At 43.7% G+C, this 18,274-nt stretch overlaps 1 protein-coding gene across 3 annotated transcripts; it reads right to left on the bottom strand.

Annotated features, from left to right (window-relative positions):
* Positions 1-406: 406 nt before the first annotated feature.
* LOC139460609 (uncharacterized) lies at positions 407-13,314 on the bottom strand. 3 transcript variants are annotated; one of them, XM_071242076.1, is made up of 4 exons: positions 12,703-13,314; positions 6,874-7,107; positions 3,757-3,931; positions 407-2,997 (listed from the first exon to the last, which is right to left on the bottom strand). In XM_071242076.1, the coding sequence occupies exons 2-4, from the start codon at positions 7,100-7,102 to the stop codon at positions 2,769-2,771; spliced, it is 633 nt and encodes a 210-aa protein (XP_071098177.1). In that variant the 5' UTR covers positions 7,103-7,107; positions 12,703-13,314; the 3' UTR covers positions 407-2,768. The 3 variants fall into 3 exon arrangements, with proteins under 3 accessions (XP_071098177.1, XP_071098176.1, XP_071098178.1); XM_071242075.1 differs by having other exon boundaries at positions 12,707-13,314; XM_071242077.1 differs by having other exon boundaries at positions 12,750-13,314.
* Between the last annotated feature and the right edge of the window lie 4,960 nt (positions 13,315-18,274).

Below are 18,274 nucleotides of genomic sequence, written 5' to 3'. Positions count from 1 at the left end.
ACCTCGCACTCACAACCGTCTATCACTATCTCGAACTCACAACAACCGTCTATCACTATCCCGCACTCACAACAACCGTCTACCACTATCGATAACCCGCCTTACAGATCAAGTATGCGAAGTTTGATCATGTATAAATACTTATGTCATCCAGACTGGTCTGGTCCAGACTCGGTAATTAAGAGACCGGCGTCATATAGTCTGAAAATAGCTGAGTGCCGTTGTACAACAAACAAACAAATACTTTACAGCTAAAACGTTGCCTAAGTTTTAACTCAGTAAACAGTAAAGCCAATTATGTAAAATCAAGTTTAATATGGATCACCACTTGAGTGGTCAGTAAGGTCACCACACACTAGTGAGATGGCGTCAGTAAGGTCACCACACACTAATGAGATGACGTCAGTAAGACCATCACACAATAGTGAGATGGCGTCAGTAAGGTCACCACACACCAGTGAGATGACGTCAGTAAGGTCATCACACACCAGTGAGATGACGTCAGTAAGGTCAACACAGACCAGTGAGATGACGTCAGTAAGGTCACCACAGACCAGTGAGATGACGTCAGTAAGACCATCACACAATAGTGACATGACGTCAGTAAGGTCATCACACACCAGTGAGATGGCGTCAGTAAGGTCACCACACACCAGTGAGATGACGTCAGTAAGGTCACCACAGACCAGTGAGATGACGTCAGTAAGGTCAACACAGACCAGTGAGATGAAGTCAGTAAGGTCACCACAGACCAGTGAGATGACGTCAGTAAGACCATCACACAATAGTGACATGACGTCAGTAAGGTCACCACAGACCAATTAAATGACCATGGTCACCAACAACTGCTCCGTTAGAATAAATTATCGTCCTCATGGTTTGGTAAACTGTCAGTTATACTTGAAGTCATGCCGATGCATACTATACAAAAGATCCCCAAAATATGATTATTTACTGGAAATTCCAGTTCAGTGCACAGTGTGAGAGCATTGTCCCTGTTCGTGATCAGTCTGGTATGAGACCTCTCCATCCACTCTCCTCACAAGCATGTCTCACAGGCTCGTCCGTACACGTTCAAGACATTTCGGTGGATGCGTCAATACGCTGGAACCCTATCCAGATGTCACACGTTTCCGCGTGATGTTGCTGCCTTATTTAGTATCACCGTCCATACTCCACGGGCTTCAGAAGACAACTTCCTCCATCAACACAAAATACATTCCGCTGCTTAGTGGTGAAACTATTGTTCATTCGTGACCAATTCGTGTTATTCCGGGAAAAGTCGAAAAGCGGCTCGTGTCACTCTCGTGGCAATGTTGGCGTCTGGGTTCCGTCTGTGCGCAAACGGGCATAGTTAAAAGAATTGTCAACTCGTTGCGTAATGATTCACGAATATTTTACCTATGTCATCACTCTCCTACCCAGAGTTCCATGCGACCAGCATAGTACCTCTGCCACAGGCCAGCGCCATGTGACGATTCGTCACATCTAACACAGTCCATTCAAAATATTGCATATGTTTTTCATCCGTTTCAATTTTGACAAGTCTCCATATGTAGATAAACATATGTAATAGAATGGTTAACTTTCACTGATAAAATATCCTAAATCGTAAAAACTATTTCCATTTGCGAAGTTATCCTATGTTTAAATTGGTTGTACGGCTCCACGTGCTGTCATCGATGGCCTACGGAGAACTAGCGACACGGTCACTTTGAAGTGTAAATATATCTTGCCATGCAACTCACTGTCGCAGTTGTAGTAGCATATCTATATAATCTATATAATTATGCCAAAAAATATATTTCAACCGCCTCCAAATACTTGCATTGGGACGATCTATTCTGATTTCAGAAAAAGCGCATTTGTTTACAAACAAGAGGAAAGTACGGTCACGTGACATGCAAATCAGCCTGTGGCAGTGGTGTTATGCCAAGTCACCATAGCGCAGGAGTGTGTTTACAAACAAGAGAAAAGGCCGGTCACGTGATATGCAAATTAGCCTGTCCTCAGTGGTGTTGTGCTTTGTCACCACGGCGCCGGAGTGTGCTATGTCATATACATTCCAGATGATATTTAAAACACATCGGGACTTACGGTATTATACTGTATGATTGAACATGTTTAACTGTATCTGGAGTATATTTTGAGATGCAAGACATGTGTAAAATAGAAAATTATTCCCGAGGAATTGTTTGACCAAAGTACGCGCATTCTGATTGGTTTGTCGTATTTTCGCACATAAAATTCATTGATAGGGGGACGAGTCTTCTTGTAGGTTACGGAAAGGGGCGAGTGGTGACGAATGGCTATTTTTAACCAACGAATCCAGCAACGGCCTGGTTCAAGCGAGCGGGAGATCAGTGAGTGCCCAGACCAAAGAGTGCCCAGCATTTATTCTCGCTTGACATCGTGTGCAACATACGCCATTTCCTTGAGGTATCTGCTACTCTTTGCTGCAACCCGACCTGATATTGCTGGAATATTGCCAAAAGCGGCGTAAAACCACACTCACTCACTTTGATGTAATGTCTGGTAATTGTAGAGTTCACACAAAGTTTCTGCACGGCGTAGGACTCATTTGACTCCCGCGAGTTATACGCGGACTAATTTCATTATTTGACTTAAAATAGACACACGTCACCACTAACCAGCATGCCGGACGTGTGTATTCACGGGTGGTGGAGGAACATAGTGAAGTAATAACGACGATTGGGTATCGTTTGGTCACGTGACCTATATCTCAAGGGAGATAACTCCGCATGCCTTCACACATACGGCACAACCACTTCGTTCTGTCTGGGAAGCATAGAGAACCATGCAGGGTAGGGCTGATTGGTCATCCGCCGGTCATGTGACACTTGTCTATCGACACTTCGTATGGTTGTCATGGTAACTGGAGGAGGATATGATCTCCAGGATTCTCGCGAGAAGTCATCATACGCCATGTTCCTGTTGTCGTAGAGCGCTGTCGTTACGGTCCCTGGTGATGGGGATCTAAAATAAGTGTTTGAAACACATTTGTTATTGATTATGTTTATTGACAAGATATACACGTGGAAAAAGTTAATCACCGCTTACTCTCCGTTTCATAATAAAATATCGACTTGGGAAATTGTATCCTGTATTGATTTTCGGAAGAAACACATTTTATTTTGTTCAGAGCGTGACATATTCACATTGAAATAAGACGAAATCAGTTATGTCATTGCATGGTTTGTAACTTTCAATGGCAATAGTTATTTGACACAGCTTTCGGCAGCTTCCTCTTTGCATCTTATGACATGACACCCAAGGGGATTCCGGGTTCGAATTGGTCCCTAGAAACCTGGCTGAAGACGATTAAATGGATCGGGTGATTTGGTTCATTGCGTGTCATCGTACCCCGACGGCGAAGATTGATGTTCATGAGATCAAGCACTGTATTGGGTTTTTTTCCAGTTTATATCTGGTGGTCAGGCTCGGTGACTTGGCTAATTTTGGGATCTATATTCCCACCTGGAATCCCACGGATGACAATTATGGTGAAACCCACTGACACTGGTATAATATTGACAAACACCGAAACATGATCAGGTCGGATATCGGATTCTGGCACTACCAAGGGAGGCAACTCTGCATAGCAAATTGCGGCGACTTAGATAACAAGGTGGTTGTGACAGGACATATGATATCATAACACCACAGCACAAGATTGAATACTTTTTAACAGCAATCTCGGACACAGTTAGACCTTTACATGAATGCATATGTTACCTTTTTTCGGGATATGTTTGTTTCCGATCGCCTTGTCTCCAGTAGTAGGCCGCACAACACATCAGAAAAGCCAGAAACAAACACACCAGCGCCGCAAGCCCCGCCCCTACCATGAGTGGGAGGAGAGTCAGATCGCCTGTTGTCACAGATCTCGCAGTCGTGATTGGTGGCGACGCTGAAAACAGTTTCAGAATTATTTTTTGAGTAGGGTTCACTTACATCGATGCAAAATGTCTCACAGTCTGTGTTCCCGTCATAATACCTTCCACGCTTTGTTTGTTTGTTTGTTTGTTTGTTGCTTCAGGTCGCATTCTACAATATTTCAGCTATATGACTGCGGTCTGTCCCTAATCGTCTCTGGAACACACAATTGACATCATGAGCATCGATCTAAGCAATTGGGATACGAATACATGCATCAATCAAGTCAGCGAGCCTGCCTACCCGATCCCGTTAGTCGCCTCTTGCGACAAAACAAAGTCGCCTTTTACGGCAAGCATGGGCTGCTGAAGACCTATTCCAACCCCAATGTTCACTCATTCACAGTGAGGCACGTTTTGTAACATCCTCGATTATCCAGGCCTATATTTCTTCATTCTGTCATGATAAATACCCTGTACCCATTCGCCACAACAGCTTCATTTAGGATGTTAGGTCAGCAGGGTCAGGGAGGGATTGAAATCTATCTTCAAAGACGGTCGTATCCCGAGACAAATTCCACTCGTCAAAGGCAAAGGGTTTGCTAGAGAGTTTAGATATTATGTGACCAGATAAAATATAACATTGATTGTGACTCAAAACGAAGATGTAACCCTACTAATGCGGAGAGAGTCCTAACTAGTCACTGTCCCTCATCCCAGCGACCCTCGAATAATGTTGGTGAACTGTTTGTTTTTGTTTGTTGTTTAACACCTCACTCAGCAATATTCCAGCTATATGACGGTGACCTGTAAATAATCTAGTCTGGATCAGACAATACAGTGATTGACATCATACGATGACATGCATCAACCAAGTCAGTGAGCCGGGGTAGAAAAGATCTTCAGCAACCTTTGCTTGCCTGACCACCCGATTCCGTTTGTCGCCTTTTACGGCAAGAATGGGTTGCTGAAGACCTATTCCACCCCGGATCTTCACGGGTATGTTGGTGAACTGCATCGACAGAGTTACTCGCTCCTGTGTCCGCATCCCTACCATGGTGACCTTCACCCAACTGAATTCATCTGGCGAGTGAGTGAGTTTGGCTTAACGGCACTTTGAACCGTTTTCCAGTTACATCGCGGCGTGTAAGCTTCGATGCAGGTCTCAGACGTTTACCACTTTGGTGAAACCCACAAATATGGGTACGGTGCTGACAAAACCAGAAACATAATCGGAGCGAACAGGGATTTGAACCCCTAATCATAGGATTCTAGCGTGCCCAAGGACACGACTCTGCAGAGCGAATTGCAGCCTGGTTCCCTGGGTGTGATGCGCTGGGAACAAGGCTGAACGAATTGCGGCGCCTCAGACGACTGGGTCACCAGTGCCTCCGGCCAATTTAAGAAACTGGGATGGTTGTAAAAGAATACAAGGTGACAACTGTTGAGGCTTATTGTGAAATGCGAAAACAGATTTACATATATGGCGAGAAAGAATTATCACAGTGTGGGCGGCATGTACGGGGCGTCGAGGAGAACTGGAAACGTGAAATATCGCTTGCAGCCCAAATGTGAAACTTGTTTGATAGGCATTACTTAGAAGTTGACGGATGACAAGATAGACACAATTTTTATGGATAATGTGAAAGATTGTCATCAGTGTGGAGTTTGACACAGGCGACAGCGACGAATGTGAGGGATGGTCTGGGAATACATCTATATTTCAGTCATACTGACACTGTCGTGTTTCTAAGAAGGTCATGATAACGTCACTGTTTCTTCTGTATATTAATTCATACAATAGTTCCACCGCGATGTGCGTCAGTATTGCCGAGGCCTCGTCAAACTCAAATTCACTCACTCTCCATACAAAAGTAACATAAACAGCAATACTACACATCTGTGGATTACAAAAATGATTTTCTTGACTTTCTTTATCCGTTCATAATCCGTTTACTCAACAAAACTAAAGCTGTAAGTATCCATTATTCGATCTAAACTGAAGATCCGCAGCAAGCGAACACACCGCCAAATTTAATTGGCCCCCGAAAACACTTTCCACCCAGAAGTTGTTATCGTCTGCGCGGAGCTAACGTTCAACTGTCAGGTCCTGAGTTTTCTAAAACATTGTAAACATCTTTAATGTCAATGGGGTTCAGCCTCCTGCTGAACAAATTGACCCGAAAACTGTACCCGTGGATCTTCGTGACCCATGCAGTCGATTACTACAGCACGGGTGGAAGGGTTGCTCGTGCAATACACTGCATTAATCGAGTCGACGTGGCGCTTTGACGAATACACGTAGAGCACGAACTCCACGTGCACCGCGTCACTCGACACCCTGGCCAATGGAACGGGATTTTCACGTTGCACGCGGATCGCCACCATCTATATTGTACATCATAAGGTTCTGCAGTGTCACTCGGGGTATGTAATAAGTTATCATACCCCGTGTCAGAGTGATGGGAGCTGATTGATCAACGTGATCTTGATAAAATACTGTGTAAAATACTGTGTAACCCGCTTTTCCGAGCCAATGGATGTCACGTGACATAGCGCAAGCTAACCTCAGTTCAGTTGAGCAGATGTTTCTATCAATCTAGAATGTATTTGAATTGGTTTACAATGTCATATTAAAACATATTGGTAAGGTAAATTCGTTGTAGCAGGATCACTCGGGGGTACATGGGGTATTATAACACACACACACCACACACCACACACACACACACACCCGAAGATCACGTGAACAAAAAATATTTCAACATTCTGAAAGATAATTGTAACTATGGACGTCACGCATACCCATTTGATTTATCTCCGCCTGCTGGCTGAAAGCGCTCCACTTGCTGCGTGAAACAACATTGGAACCAGTTTAGTTACCATTTGGACTCTTGACGAAGGCAAACAGGCCATCAGTATATAGTTAAATGACAAAGTGATGACAAACCGTATTTGAATGGGTCTCCTTACTTACGCGTATTTCTCAATATCGGTACACATCTTGGTAACGGTTTGTCCCAGGAGCCGTTGCTAAGACACGTGATCACATTGTCGCCAATCACAGTGTAGCTGGAAGACACGAAGCAGGTCACGGTTACCCGAGTACCGGGGTCACGTTGGTACGTACTGACAATAATGTCGTCCACATTGTTTGCCGTGATGATGATTGGCGGGGGAGGTTTGGCCAGCTCCGGACACGACATCTGGCCTGCAAAACACATACAGCACACACATGTAAGATATCAACATCCAGGTAGACAGTGTATATGTGATGGAGAGGAACTAATGGAGACGGATATGACATATCGGAGCGTTATTTTGTTCACGTCGTTAAAGGTTAAGACCTTCCCCTCGCCGATCCACGGTCAGGAAAAGAAGACGAAAACTTCTTCAAAACATGTTGTCTGCAAAAGGTAAAATGTTCCCTCGACTCGTGATAAGTCCCAAGAAATTGGGAAGTGAGTGTTTATTTGTTGTTTAACGCCGCACTCAGCAATATTCCAACTAAATGACAGCGGTCAGTAAATAATCGAGTCTGGACCAGACAATCCAGTGATTGACATCACGAGCCTCGATCCAAGCAATGGTGAGTTAGTTATTTTGAGGGGAAGATTACCAAAATTTATGACCAGTTGCCCGGTGGTCAAATCCGGTGCAATTCAATATGCAACGTTGTGTCCCTTAGTTGATACGCTGGTTTGTTGTTTGAATCCCAGATTCGCTCTGATTATGACTTTTGGTTGCTCGGCACCACACCCGTGCTCGTTAGTTTCACCAAAGTTGTAAACTCTCAGACTAAGCCGTCAGGATATAACCCCATCACCTATTCTCACTAAATGAAACAATGAGCTCAGGCAAAGACGACGTATTGACGACACAGAGCTCCATTGTGTGTTTCAAACCCTTGCTTTAGTGGTTTTGCTGCCGTCGGCACAACAGCAACACGTTATATATACATGCACACTATGGACGATATTTCTATAACAATAAAACAGGTAAGGAACCATTCTGAATTAACTAAAAAAAGAAGGTCTATTGTTCGCGATGCGTTTTCCATCTCTTCATGAGTAATACACGCATATAGATACTCTTTGTCCGTGTAGGTAAATTCAGTCACCCAAAGGTATCATAAATCGCGGCACAGCAGTCTTTTAGCTTCTCGATATGTATTCATATCGATCTACATTTGTCCAAACTTCATTAGCTGCACTTTTGAAGTTAGACATCTCATGAAACGTACAGTAAGTGCAATGTCACGTGATACTCCGTTACGATACCTCTCTGTGTGAACGCCTGACACGCACTCCATGGAGAGGAAGTTGGGGTGGGGTGGTAGACTAGTGCTTAAAGCGTTCGCCCGTCACAGCCAAAGGCCCGGGTTCGATTTTCCACATGGGTACAATGTGTGAAGCCCATTTCTGGCGTCCCCCGCCGTGATATTGATGGACTGTTGCTGAAAGCGGCGTAAAACTATACTCACTCCCTAGGAGGTCGCGTCAGGTGAACCCTGGAACTTTGGCCACCTATCTAAATGAAAGATGTTTTGTTTGTTTGTTTGTGTTTAACGCCGCACTATTCCAGCTATATGACGGAGGTCTGGACCATATTGATTGATCTCATAAGCATCGAGCAACGCAATTTGGATACGATGACATGCATCAACCAAGTCAGTGAGCCTGAACACGCGATCCCGTTAGTCACCTCTTACGACAAGCATAAAATGAAACAATGGTAGCTTTCTAAAATGATTCGACTTTATTCCTTTAGGGCTTCGATTCGAAAATGTTGATCTTGACAAAACACAAACCACACAGAAATCAAATATACCTTTCATAGTACACCGTTTTGGGTGTAGTTGTCATGGCGCTCAGTACCGACAGGGTGTATAAATAAATATCATAATAATAAAACACCATAAGAGCACCGTCTTTATAAATTATATTCGGAACTGACCGTTTATGTTCTTTTTGCCACCGATGTCTCTTTTCCGGGGTTTTTTTACCAGCCGATGCCTTTTTTTGCTGTACGGATACTGGTGGGCCAATCCTAACGTGGAACCCACCAAGTGGATAAACTCTTTCAGACAGGGGGCCACTTGCACAAAGCGATCTTAGCGCTAAGATGATCGTAACTCCCATACTTTAACATAGGCTTACAATAGTTGTAGCGCTAAGATCGCTTCGTGCAAGTGGGCCCAGGTGAGTAAATATAATACCTTCATAAAGCACCACTTTCCAATGAATCAGATTCGGAAGATTATTTTAATCAGATTGTTACTTGACCTAAGGTCAATACATTGTTGGGGCTACGCCGGTATAGGAATAGCGACAGCTGGTTGTTGCTACACACTAACATCTGTCACCTGAGCTGTGAGTTTATGTCGTCTATTTGATACACACACACGTCTGAGAAGACTGACAGGTCACATACTAGGTCACGGGTCAATGACTAGGTCACAGGTCACAGACAAGGTCACACTTAAACACTGGTCTTTCCTTCTGATCCAAGGTTTTTCAGCACCATGCCCATGCTCGTGGGTTTCACTAATGTGGTAAATATCTAAGTCCTACATTACGTTTAAGCTGCCACGCCGTGATTTAATAAATATCATATAGTGTTCACACACTCACTCACTTACTCACTCACTCACCAACCAACATACGTTTCTTACTGGCGCCAGACATCCCACGACAGGGATACAGTGAAAGCATCTCGTGTCATACTGTACTGAGTCTTACTTTCTTACCTGCCGGGCTCCCAGGTTAGAAGAGGTCCCTGGCAACCTATGGCGGTTGTAAGAGGCGACTTCATTGATTGGGTGGCCAGGTTCGCTGATCCGATTAGTTGCCTGTAATCGTAGCCCCACGGCGGGGATTGTTGCTTACAATATCGATCACTGGACTATCTTGTCGAGGTTTGATTATTTACAGACGGGCGTCATACAGCTGGACTATTGCTGGGTGGGGATACAAACAACACACAAACCAAACTACTTAACGACTGAGTTGGGTTTAATGCTGCTTTAAACAGTATTTCAGTCATCTCACTTCTTATCAGATTAATGTGGTCATGGAGCTGACAAAACAAGGGAAATAATCAGGCCATATCTAGGTTCTGAATCGGCGGATCATGGCTCGGGTAAGGGAGGGAACTCTACAAGTATCAAACACTGAATACACTCACGACCAACGACTACTCTCTACGTACTGTGATGTAGCGTCCACAGGCAAATGACGAGTGGTCAACACGAGCGCCTGACAGTTCACTCCGTGTTGTGTTGTTCAGGTCGCAGTCGGTGTCCAAGCTCTGTACAACGTCAGCAATGTCTGGGCACTGCGACCTCACAGTTGCAACTTCGCACTTCTGAATACTTGCGTTACGTACTATCTTACAAACGTGGTATAGGTCCACCTTACGTGGGAACACTTGCGTCACGTACTGTCTCACAAACGTGGTATATGTCCACCTCACGTGGGAACACTTGCGTCACGTACTGTATCACAAACGTGGTTTATTCCACCTCACGTGGGAACACTTGCGTCACGTACTGTCTCAAAAAACGTGGTATATTCCACCTCACGTGGGAATACGTGCGTCACGTACTGTATCACAAACGTGGTATATTCCACCTCACGTGGGAACACGTGCGTCACGTACTGTCTCAAAAAACGTGGTATATTCCACCTCACGTGGGAATACGTGCGTCACGTACTGTATCACAAACGTGGTATATTCCACTTCACGTGGGAACACATGCGTCACGTGCGGTCTCACAAACGTGGTATATGTCCACCTTACTTTGGAACACTTGCGTCACGTACTGTCTCACAAACGTGGTATATTCCACCTCACGTGGGAACACTTACGTCACGTACTGTATCACAAACGTGGTATATGTCCACCTCACGTGGGAACACCTGCGCCACATGCGGTCTCACAAACGTGGTATATGTCCACCTTACGCGGGAACACATGCGTCACGTGCTGTCTCACAAACGTCCCATATGTCTTCCGCGCGTGGGAACCGGCGTTTTGTAAAGCCACCGATTGTCTCACCCACGTTGTATATGCTTGCCTCCCGCTAGAAAGTCACTGAAATTAATTTATCGTATCAGAAGGGTGTCTGTCAGAGGGCAACATAAGAAGATCACATTCAGCTACAAATCTGTCTTGTCGGAGTCACATGTCATCACATAAGAACTCACATCTACACGACAATACAGTGTAGGGCATCCGTGCGTGTCCCGGTGACGGAAAAGACCATTAATCCTTGTTGCGTTAAAGTAAGCTTCACCTCAACCTAAAAACGTGGGAGTGCGTTATTGAATCAGGTCGTTACATACAAGGCTCCTCAAATCTCCAAAAACCTTCTAGGTGGCCATCACATCTAAATCCTCTAACTCGCTGTGCACAGTGGCGTCCCTTGGACCGATCTGAAACCTTTGATCAGTGGTTCGAATCCCGGTTCTAACGTCTAAAACCTGCATCGCTTCGACTACTTTCTTCCCACATCAAGTTGGCACGGTCGGATATAACTGGAATACTGTTCGTTAAACTGTTAAATACTGTCGTCAAACTCACTCACCCACTGTCCCAATAGACCCGTTAAGACCCGGGTTAGAATTATTCTTCAGCAACCATGCTTGCCATAAAAGGCGACAAACGGCATCGGATGGTCACGGTTGTTGACATGGCTAATGCATGTCATCGTATCCCAATTGTGCGGATCGAGGCTCATGATGCCAATCACTGGATTGTTGGGTCCAGACTCGATTATTTACAGACCGTCGTCGTATAGCTGGAATATTGCTGAGTGCGGCGTTAAATAACAAACAAACACACAAACTGTCCCAATACCTTGTGATCCAATTCATGAGACAGTATCGTTCTTCAACACAGGGTTTCAATCACTCTTTTTAGGACTAAGCTGGACGTCAAGCCAGTTTCGACCTTCTTCCATGCACTGGACTTACTAGGCGACCAGGTTAAACGGTATTTTCGCACACAAAAAACACATGAGCAGTAATAATCAGGGACAATGACCTGGTTGTCTCCCTTGAATCATACATCAATCACACGTGACGTCCTCACCTCACCTGACGTCAAACTGACGTGTGTCTTCACACAACGAATTACATGACATGTAAATCTCAACAGTAGCGACAATATATACATTGAACAAATATAATCAGGGACCATGAATATTTTGTGAATTATTTTTAGCAGCGAAGACTGAGTGCACAATTTCATAAATGTATATATATCCCAAAACATATTCGTGATCTCGTAACTGTTTTGTTCACTATATAAAGGCACATTTCACTTCCGTGTGGATAGTGGCGCATAAGCTAAGTCAAAAGCAGTCGCTATATGGCTAAAATAATGCCGATGTGAAGTTAAATTTTATATTTTATTTTTTAACTCACTTACCCAAAAGCAAGGTATTTATCATGTTACTGTTTTGAGCTTTTCTTGGTTTAGCTATGGGCTCGCACTGCATAGAGCAACTGTTGGCTGAAGTGGTGTAAATCCTGCTGGGGAATCATGCGGCAAACAGAGGTACTGTAAGTGCCCATGATTTCGCTTAAGTTACTAGTAATCTAAAGCCTGAATTTTAATTGTAATAACTAAAGGTTTTGATATCAAACATCTTTTAACTTTGTATTTCTTTGATTTATATTCAGTATGTGATATTTATCAAACTCTTTTACTGTCCTTTGTCGGCAAGTATTTAGTATTCAATAATATGTTCAGTCGCTAAGTGGCTGTAATATTGCTGTAAAATTGTAAAATTCTCACTCACTTACTCTGCAAAGGTGGATTCTACCGTTGGTACAACACCCGGCTCACCTCCGTCCAATAGGTCACCTCGGCCAGCACTTGGGGGAATCCATATTAGAACTTGGTTCACTGGTTTCACTCGTTCACGTGACTATCACATTGCCGACAAAGACGGATTTTCTCAAAATCAGTCGTAGATGTACAAACAGGTATGGTCTGTATTCGATTTGCAGAAAATTCGTGCCATATAATAATTACTCCATTACCTCACGTAGAACGACAATGGTAACGGAATAAGCCAACTGGAGAGCAATACTTTGTTCAAAGCCACAACCACCGTATTAATCCACTTTCAGCAACAAGTTACAAATCTTCGAACTGCCACGAACCACTGTCGAACAGACCTCTATTCAAATATTCTTGACAATTCCTGGTTCAGTTATCCAGAGAACATCATTATCTGCGGTCCTCGCCTGGCAATGAAGCGGATATATGCTCCACAATGTCTATACAAACACCATGAAGTCGCAATGACACTATATCACGACAACCACTCTCCCTTTGAAGTGTTTACAAGCCTTATACATCACACCAAGGTATGTTCCTTCCTGTGTGCGAGGGAACCTGGCGATGGTGCGACCGTGATACATACGACACAATGACTAGGCTACTGATGTAGAGGTGACTCACAGCTGTCTAAACCTATTGTGTTTTGCTAGGCGGGCTTTATATAATAATCGATTGCCTTCTTTACAGTGGTAGCTGTGATAGATGTAAAATCGAATAATATGTTAGATTTTCAACAGCTGGGGGTTTGTATTGACAGTCTGTAGTGCTAGATTCATAGCAGGTCGTTTGTTTGGGTGTGTTGGATATCTAGGGCTTGCAGTTGTCCAGTCTCTAATTTGTAGTTTCGTTTGTTGTTGTTTTACGGCGTAGTATTCAGTATATCTGTTATCACGGCAGGTACCCTGTAATTGTTCAGACAAACCAGTGATTGATGTTATGAGAAACGATCCACACAGGTACCCTGTAATTGTTCAGACAAACCAGTGAATGATGTTATGAGAGACGACCCATGCAGGTACCCTGTAATTGTTCAGACAATCCAGTGATTGATGTTATGAGAAACGACCCACACAGGTACCCTGTAATTGTTCAGACAAACCAGTGATTGATGTTATGAGAAACGACCCACACAGGTACCCTGTAATTGTTCAGACAAACCAGTGATTGATGTTATGAGAAATGACCCACACAGGTACCCTGTAATTGTTCAGACAAACCAGTGATTGATGTTATGAGAGACGACCCACACAGGTACCCTGTAATTGTTCAGACAAACCAGTGATTGAGGTTATGAGAAATGACCCACACAGGTACCCTGTAATTGTTCAGACAAACCAGTGATTGATGTTATGAGAAATGACCCACACAGGTACCCTGTAATTGTTCAGACAAACCAGTGATTGATGTTATGAGAAATGACCCATGCAGGTACCCTGTAATTGTTCAGACAAACCAGTGATTGATGTTATGAGAAATGACCCACACAGGTACCCTGTAATTGTTCAGACAAACCAGTGATTGATGTTATGAGAAATGACCCACACAGGTACCCTGTAATTGTTCAGACAAACCAGTGATTGATGTTATGAGAAATGACCCACACAGGTACCCTGTAATGGTTCAGACAAACCAGTGATTGATGTTATGAGAAATGACCCACGCAGGTACCCTGTAATTGTTCAGACAAACCAGTGATTGATGTTATGAGAAACGACCCACACAGGTACCCTGTAATTGTTCAGACAAACCAGTGATTGATGTTATGAGAAATGACCCACACAGGTACCCTGTAATTGTTCAGACAAACCAGTGATTGATGTTATGAGAGACGACCCACACAGGTACCCTGTAATTGTTCAGACAAACCAGTGATTGAGGTTATGAGAAATGACCCACACAGGTACCCTGTAATTGTTCAGACAAACCAGTGATTGATGTTATGAGAAATGACCCACACAGGTACCCTGTAATTGTTCAGACAAACCAGTGATTGATGTTATGAGAAATGACCCATGCAGGTACCCTGTAATTGTTCAGACAAACCAGTGATTGATGTTATGAGAAATGACCCATGCAGGTACCCTGTAATTGTTCAGACAAACCAGTGATTGATGTTATGAGAGACGACCCATGCCGTTCGACTGAGACACATTTCACCAACTCACCGAGCCTCCAGTGGTAGAGTGCGAAGTCTGGGTTCGATCGTGTCAAACAAAAAGACGTTAAAAGATGGTACTTGTTGCTACCCTGTCTGGCTCTTGGCATTAAGAGGATAAAACAAGGACTTGTCGGCTCGGAGTCAGTATACTGTGTCTGAGTGGGGAATTCATGTTAAACTGCAGCATGGTATCTCAGAGGGGTAGCACTATAAACTCGGTATCAGTCCGGACAAGCACAAGCAGCAACACACACACACATGCATGCACCTCCCTATATGAGAGCAATAATCGTGGACGCAACCTTAAAACCCATTTCGACTCACCTCACCTCACCTCACCTCACCTCACCTCACCTCACCTCACCTCACCCAAGGTGGAGGCTGGTCTTGAATCAAATGGATGAAACATGTAGCTACTGTTCCCCTTTGAAACGAAGTGTCCAATTTCTCATCCGGCATGACTGTTGCAGATGAAACACCTACATGCGGAAAGATGCCAGGGTAGAATATTTCCTCAACATCCTACGCTTAATGAAAGTGGTTCCCGACTTGGTTATCAATGTAGCCAAAAGCCTGGGTGGTAACTTGCTCATAATATCAGTCACTGGATTGGGAGGTGCAGATTCCATTATTTACAGTCTGCTGGACCCATGAAGATCCGGGTTAGAATTGGTCTTGCTAGAATAGCTTGTGGTAAGAGGCAACAGAACGGATCGGGTGGTCAGGCCGGCAGATTGATAGATGTATATTGGGTAGATCAATGCTCATAATGTCAATCACGGGACTGTCTGGTCCACATTCGATTATTTACAGACCGCCATCATATAGCTGGAATATTGCTGGGTGCGGAATTAAACAACAAACAGTCCACCTTCCCATGACTGGTATATTGCTGAGTGAAACGGGGGGAAAAAGCAGGGAAGTGATTTGTTTCCTGTTTGGGGCAAAAGTGAGTATGGTAAATTAAGATCATTTTCAGCAATAGTCCAGCAATATCAAGGTGGGGGACACAAGAAATGTGCTTCACACATTGTACCCATGTCAGAATTGAACCCAGACCTCCAGAGTGAAGAGGTAGTGCTTTCACCACTAGGCTACTCCACTGCTCACTGGGCACAACAAACTTATGGAGAACACCTGAGTACTGGTTAGAATAGGTCTTCAGCAACCCATGCTAGTCGCAAGGGGCGACTAAGGGGATCGGGTGGTCAGGCTCGTTGACTTGGTTAATGCATGTCATTGTATCCCAATTGCGTGGATCGATGCTCATGATATCAATCAATGGATTGTCTGGTCCAGACATGATTATTTAGAGACCATCGCCACATTGCTGGAATATTGCTGAGTAAATTATGGCCATACCGCTACTGAGTGGTGCTGTATCCATGTCCAAGATACAAACCAGGTCTATATAAAAGCTGCCACCTTACCTACTGGACTACATCAAAGCCTTACAAAGGCACACATAGCCCACATAGGTTTGCATAAAATTTGTACATCATTCACTACTAAGCTGGAGAATATATATTTATTTCCAAAAAAAATACAACGGACCAGTATTTTGCATAGGAGTAACCATGGTAACATCACACAACAAGCACTTGTATATATTTATACATTCCACTAAATGCACACCAAGACAAAACTGTTGGATAAGCTATGCAACAGCATGAATGGTTTGCTGTACAGTTTGAAGTATGGCATTTGAAAGCACATAATACAGACATTGTCGAATGCACAGGCCCTCAATACACAAAATACCTTTCCTACTGAGGTATGGTTTATCCATTTTGTGTTCTGTTGTTTTGTTTGTATGAGAAAAGCCAAAGCAGCCTTCATTCAGAAAACGTCCCACTTGTCACACCTGTCTACAGTAGAACCCTGTTAATCCAGAGTATGCCTTTCCAGAGCACTCCATTTTCATTCTCTGCTCCCTGGGGATAATACAACCCAAGCTCCTGTGAGATGCTAGAAGGTTAATAGTGACATTACCATCTCATCCTACCTGGTACCCATTCACTGCTGGATTACCAATATCCAAATCAAGGGCAGAGGGGACTGGCAATTAAAGATTCTTTAGGGAGAGAGCTGGAACTTGTTGAAAAAAATGTTCCATCAGCTATATAATTTTCAACATAACCTGGATCGTAAAAATACACATCCAGGAAATGAAATGGTCCCTAATCATGTCCAATATGGAGGTGTCTGGATTAACAGGGTCCAGACTATGAAGGTCTGAACTTGTGGGTTCTACTGTACATATGTTAGTCTTACCAACAGCACCTCAAAATAACCACCGCAAAACTATTCCTGGCAAGCAAATCCCCATGAACACCCAGGATGTAGTATCTAGTGAGTGAGTTGATGTTAGCATTCCAGACAGCAATACAGCAATATGTCAACACACATACCTTTGTCTTTTTGTTAGGAAAGTTAATTTTCAAATACAAAATTTTGCACTCTCCTAAGTATTGGCAGTTTCAATTTGTCAACATCACAGGATCAATACTTAACTGACTGATACAGACTGTCCCGCGGTGAGAGAAGTATTAGGATGGTCGATACAATTTGTCAACATCACAGGATCAATACTTCACTGGCTTATACGGACTGTCCTGCGGTGAGTGAAGTATTAGGATGGTCGATACAATTTGTCAACATCACTGGATCAATACTTCACTGGCTCATATGGACTGTCCCGTAGTAGAGAAGTATTAGGATGGTCGATACAATTTGTCAACATCACTGGATCAATACTTCACTGGCTTATATGGACTGTCCTGTAGTAGAGAAGTATTAGGATGGTCGATACAATTTGTCAACATCACTGGATCAATACTTCACTGGCTTATACTGACTGTCCCGCGGTGAGTGAAGTATTAGGACGGTCGATACAATTTGTCAACAGGATCAATACTTCACTGACTTATATGGACTGTCCTGCGGTAGAGAAGTATTAGGATGGTCGATACAATTTGTCAACATCACTGGATCAATACTTCACTGGCTTATATGGACTGTCCCGTAGTAGAGAAGTATTAGGATGGTCGATACAATTTGTCAACATCACAGGATCAATACTTCACTGGCTTATACGGACTGTCCCACGGTAGAGAAGTATTAGGATGGTCGATACAATTTGTCGACCACAGTTTGCGTCATTGAAACATATCAATGGAGTGTGTATGTCAGGAAACGGGATGGAGGAGGTTAGGGTTTGCTCCACTTTAAGCAATGTTACAGCAACATAACCACGCACCAGAATGGTCTTCACACATTTCACCCATGTGGGACATGTGTCTATGTAACAATAGATCATTTGATATCACACTTTCTATTAATTTGACCTAATGACTTCCTAAAGCCA

This window comes from Haliotis cracherodii, unplaced genomic scaffold (genome assembly GCF_022045235.1).
Source record: "Haliotis cracherodii isolate W230 unplaced genomic scaffold, xgHalCrac1.p SCAF_14, whole genome shotgun sequence".
In the NCBI taxonomy this organism is placed as follows: domain Eukaryota; kingdom Metazoa; phylum Mollusca; class Gastropoda; order Lepetellida; family Haliotidae; genus Haliotis; species Haliotis cracherodii.
The sequence above is the reverse complement of the archived record's forward strand: the minus strand, read 5'-3'. Positions and strand labels throughout refer to the sequence as shown.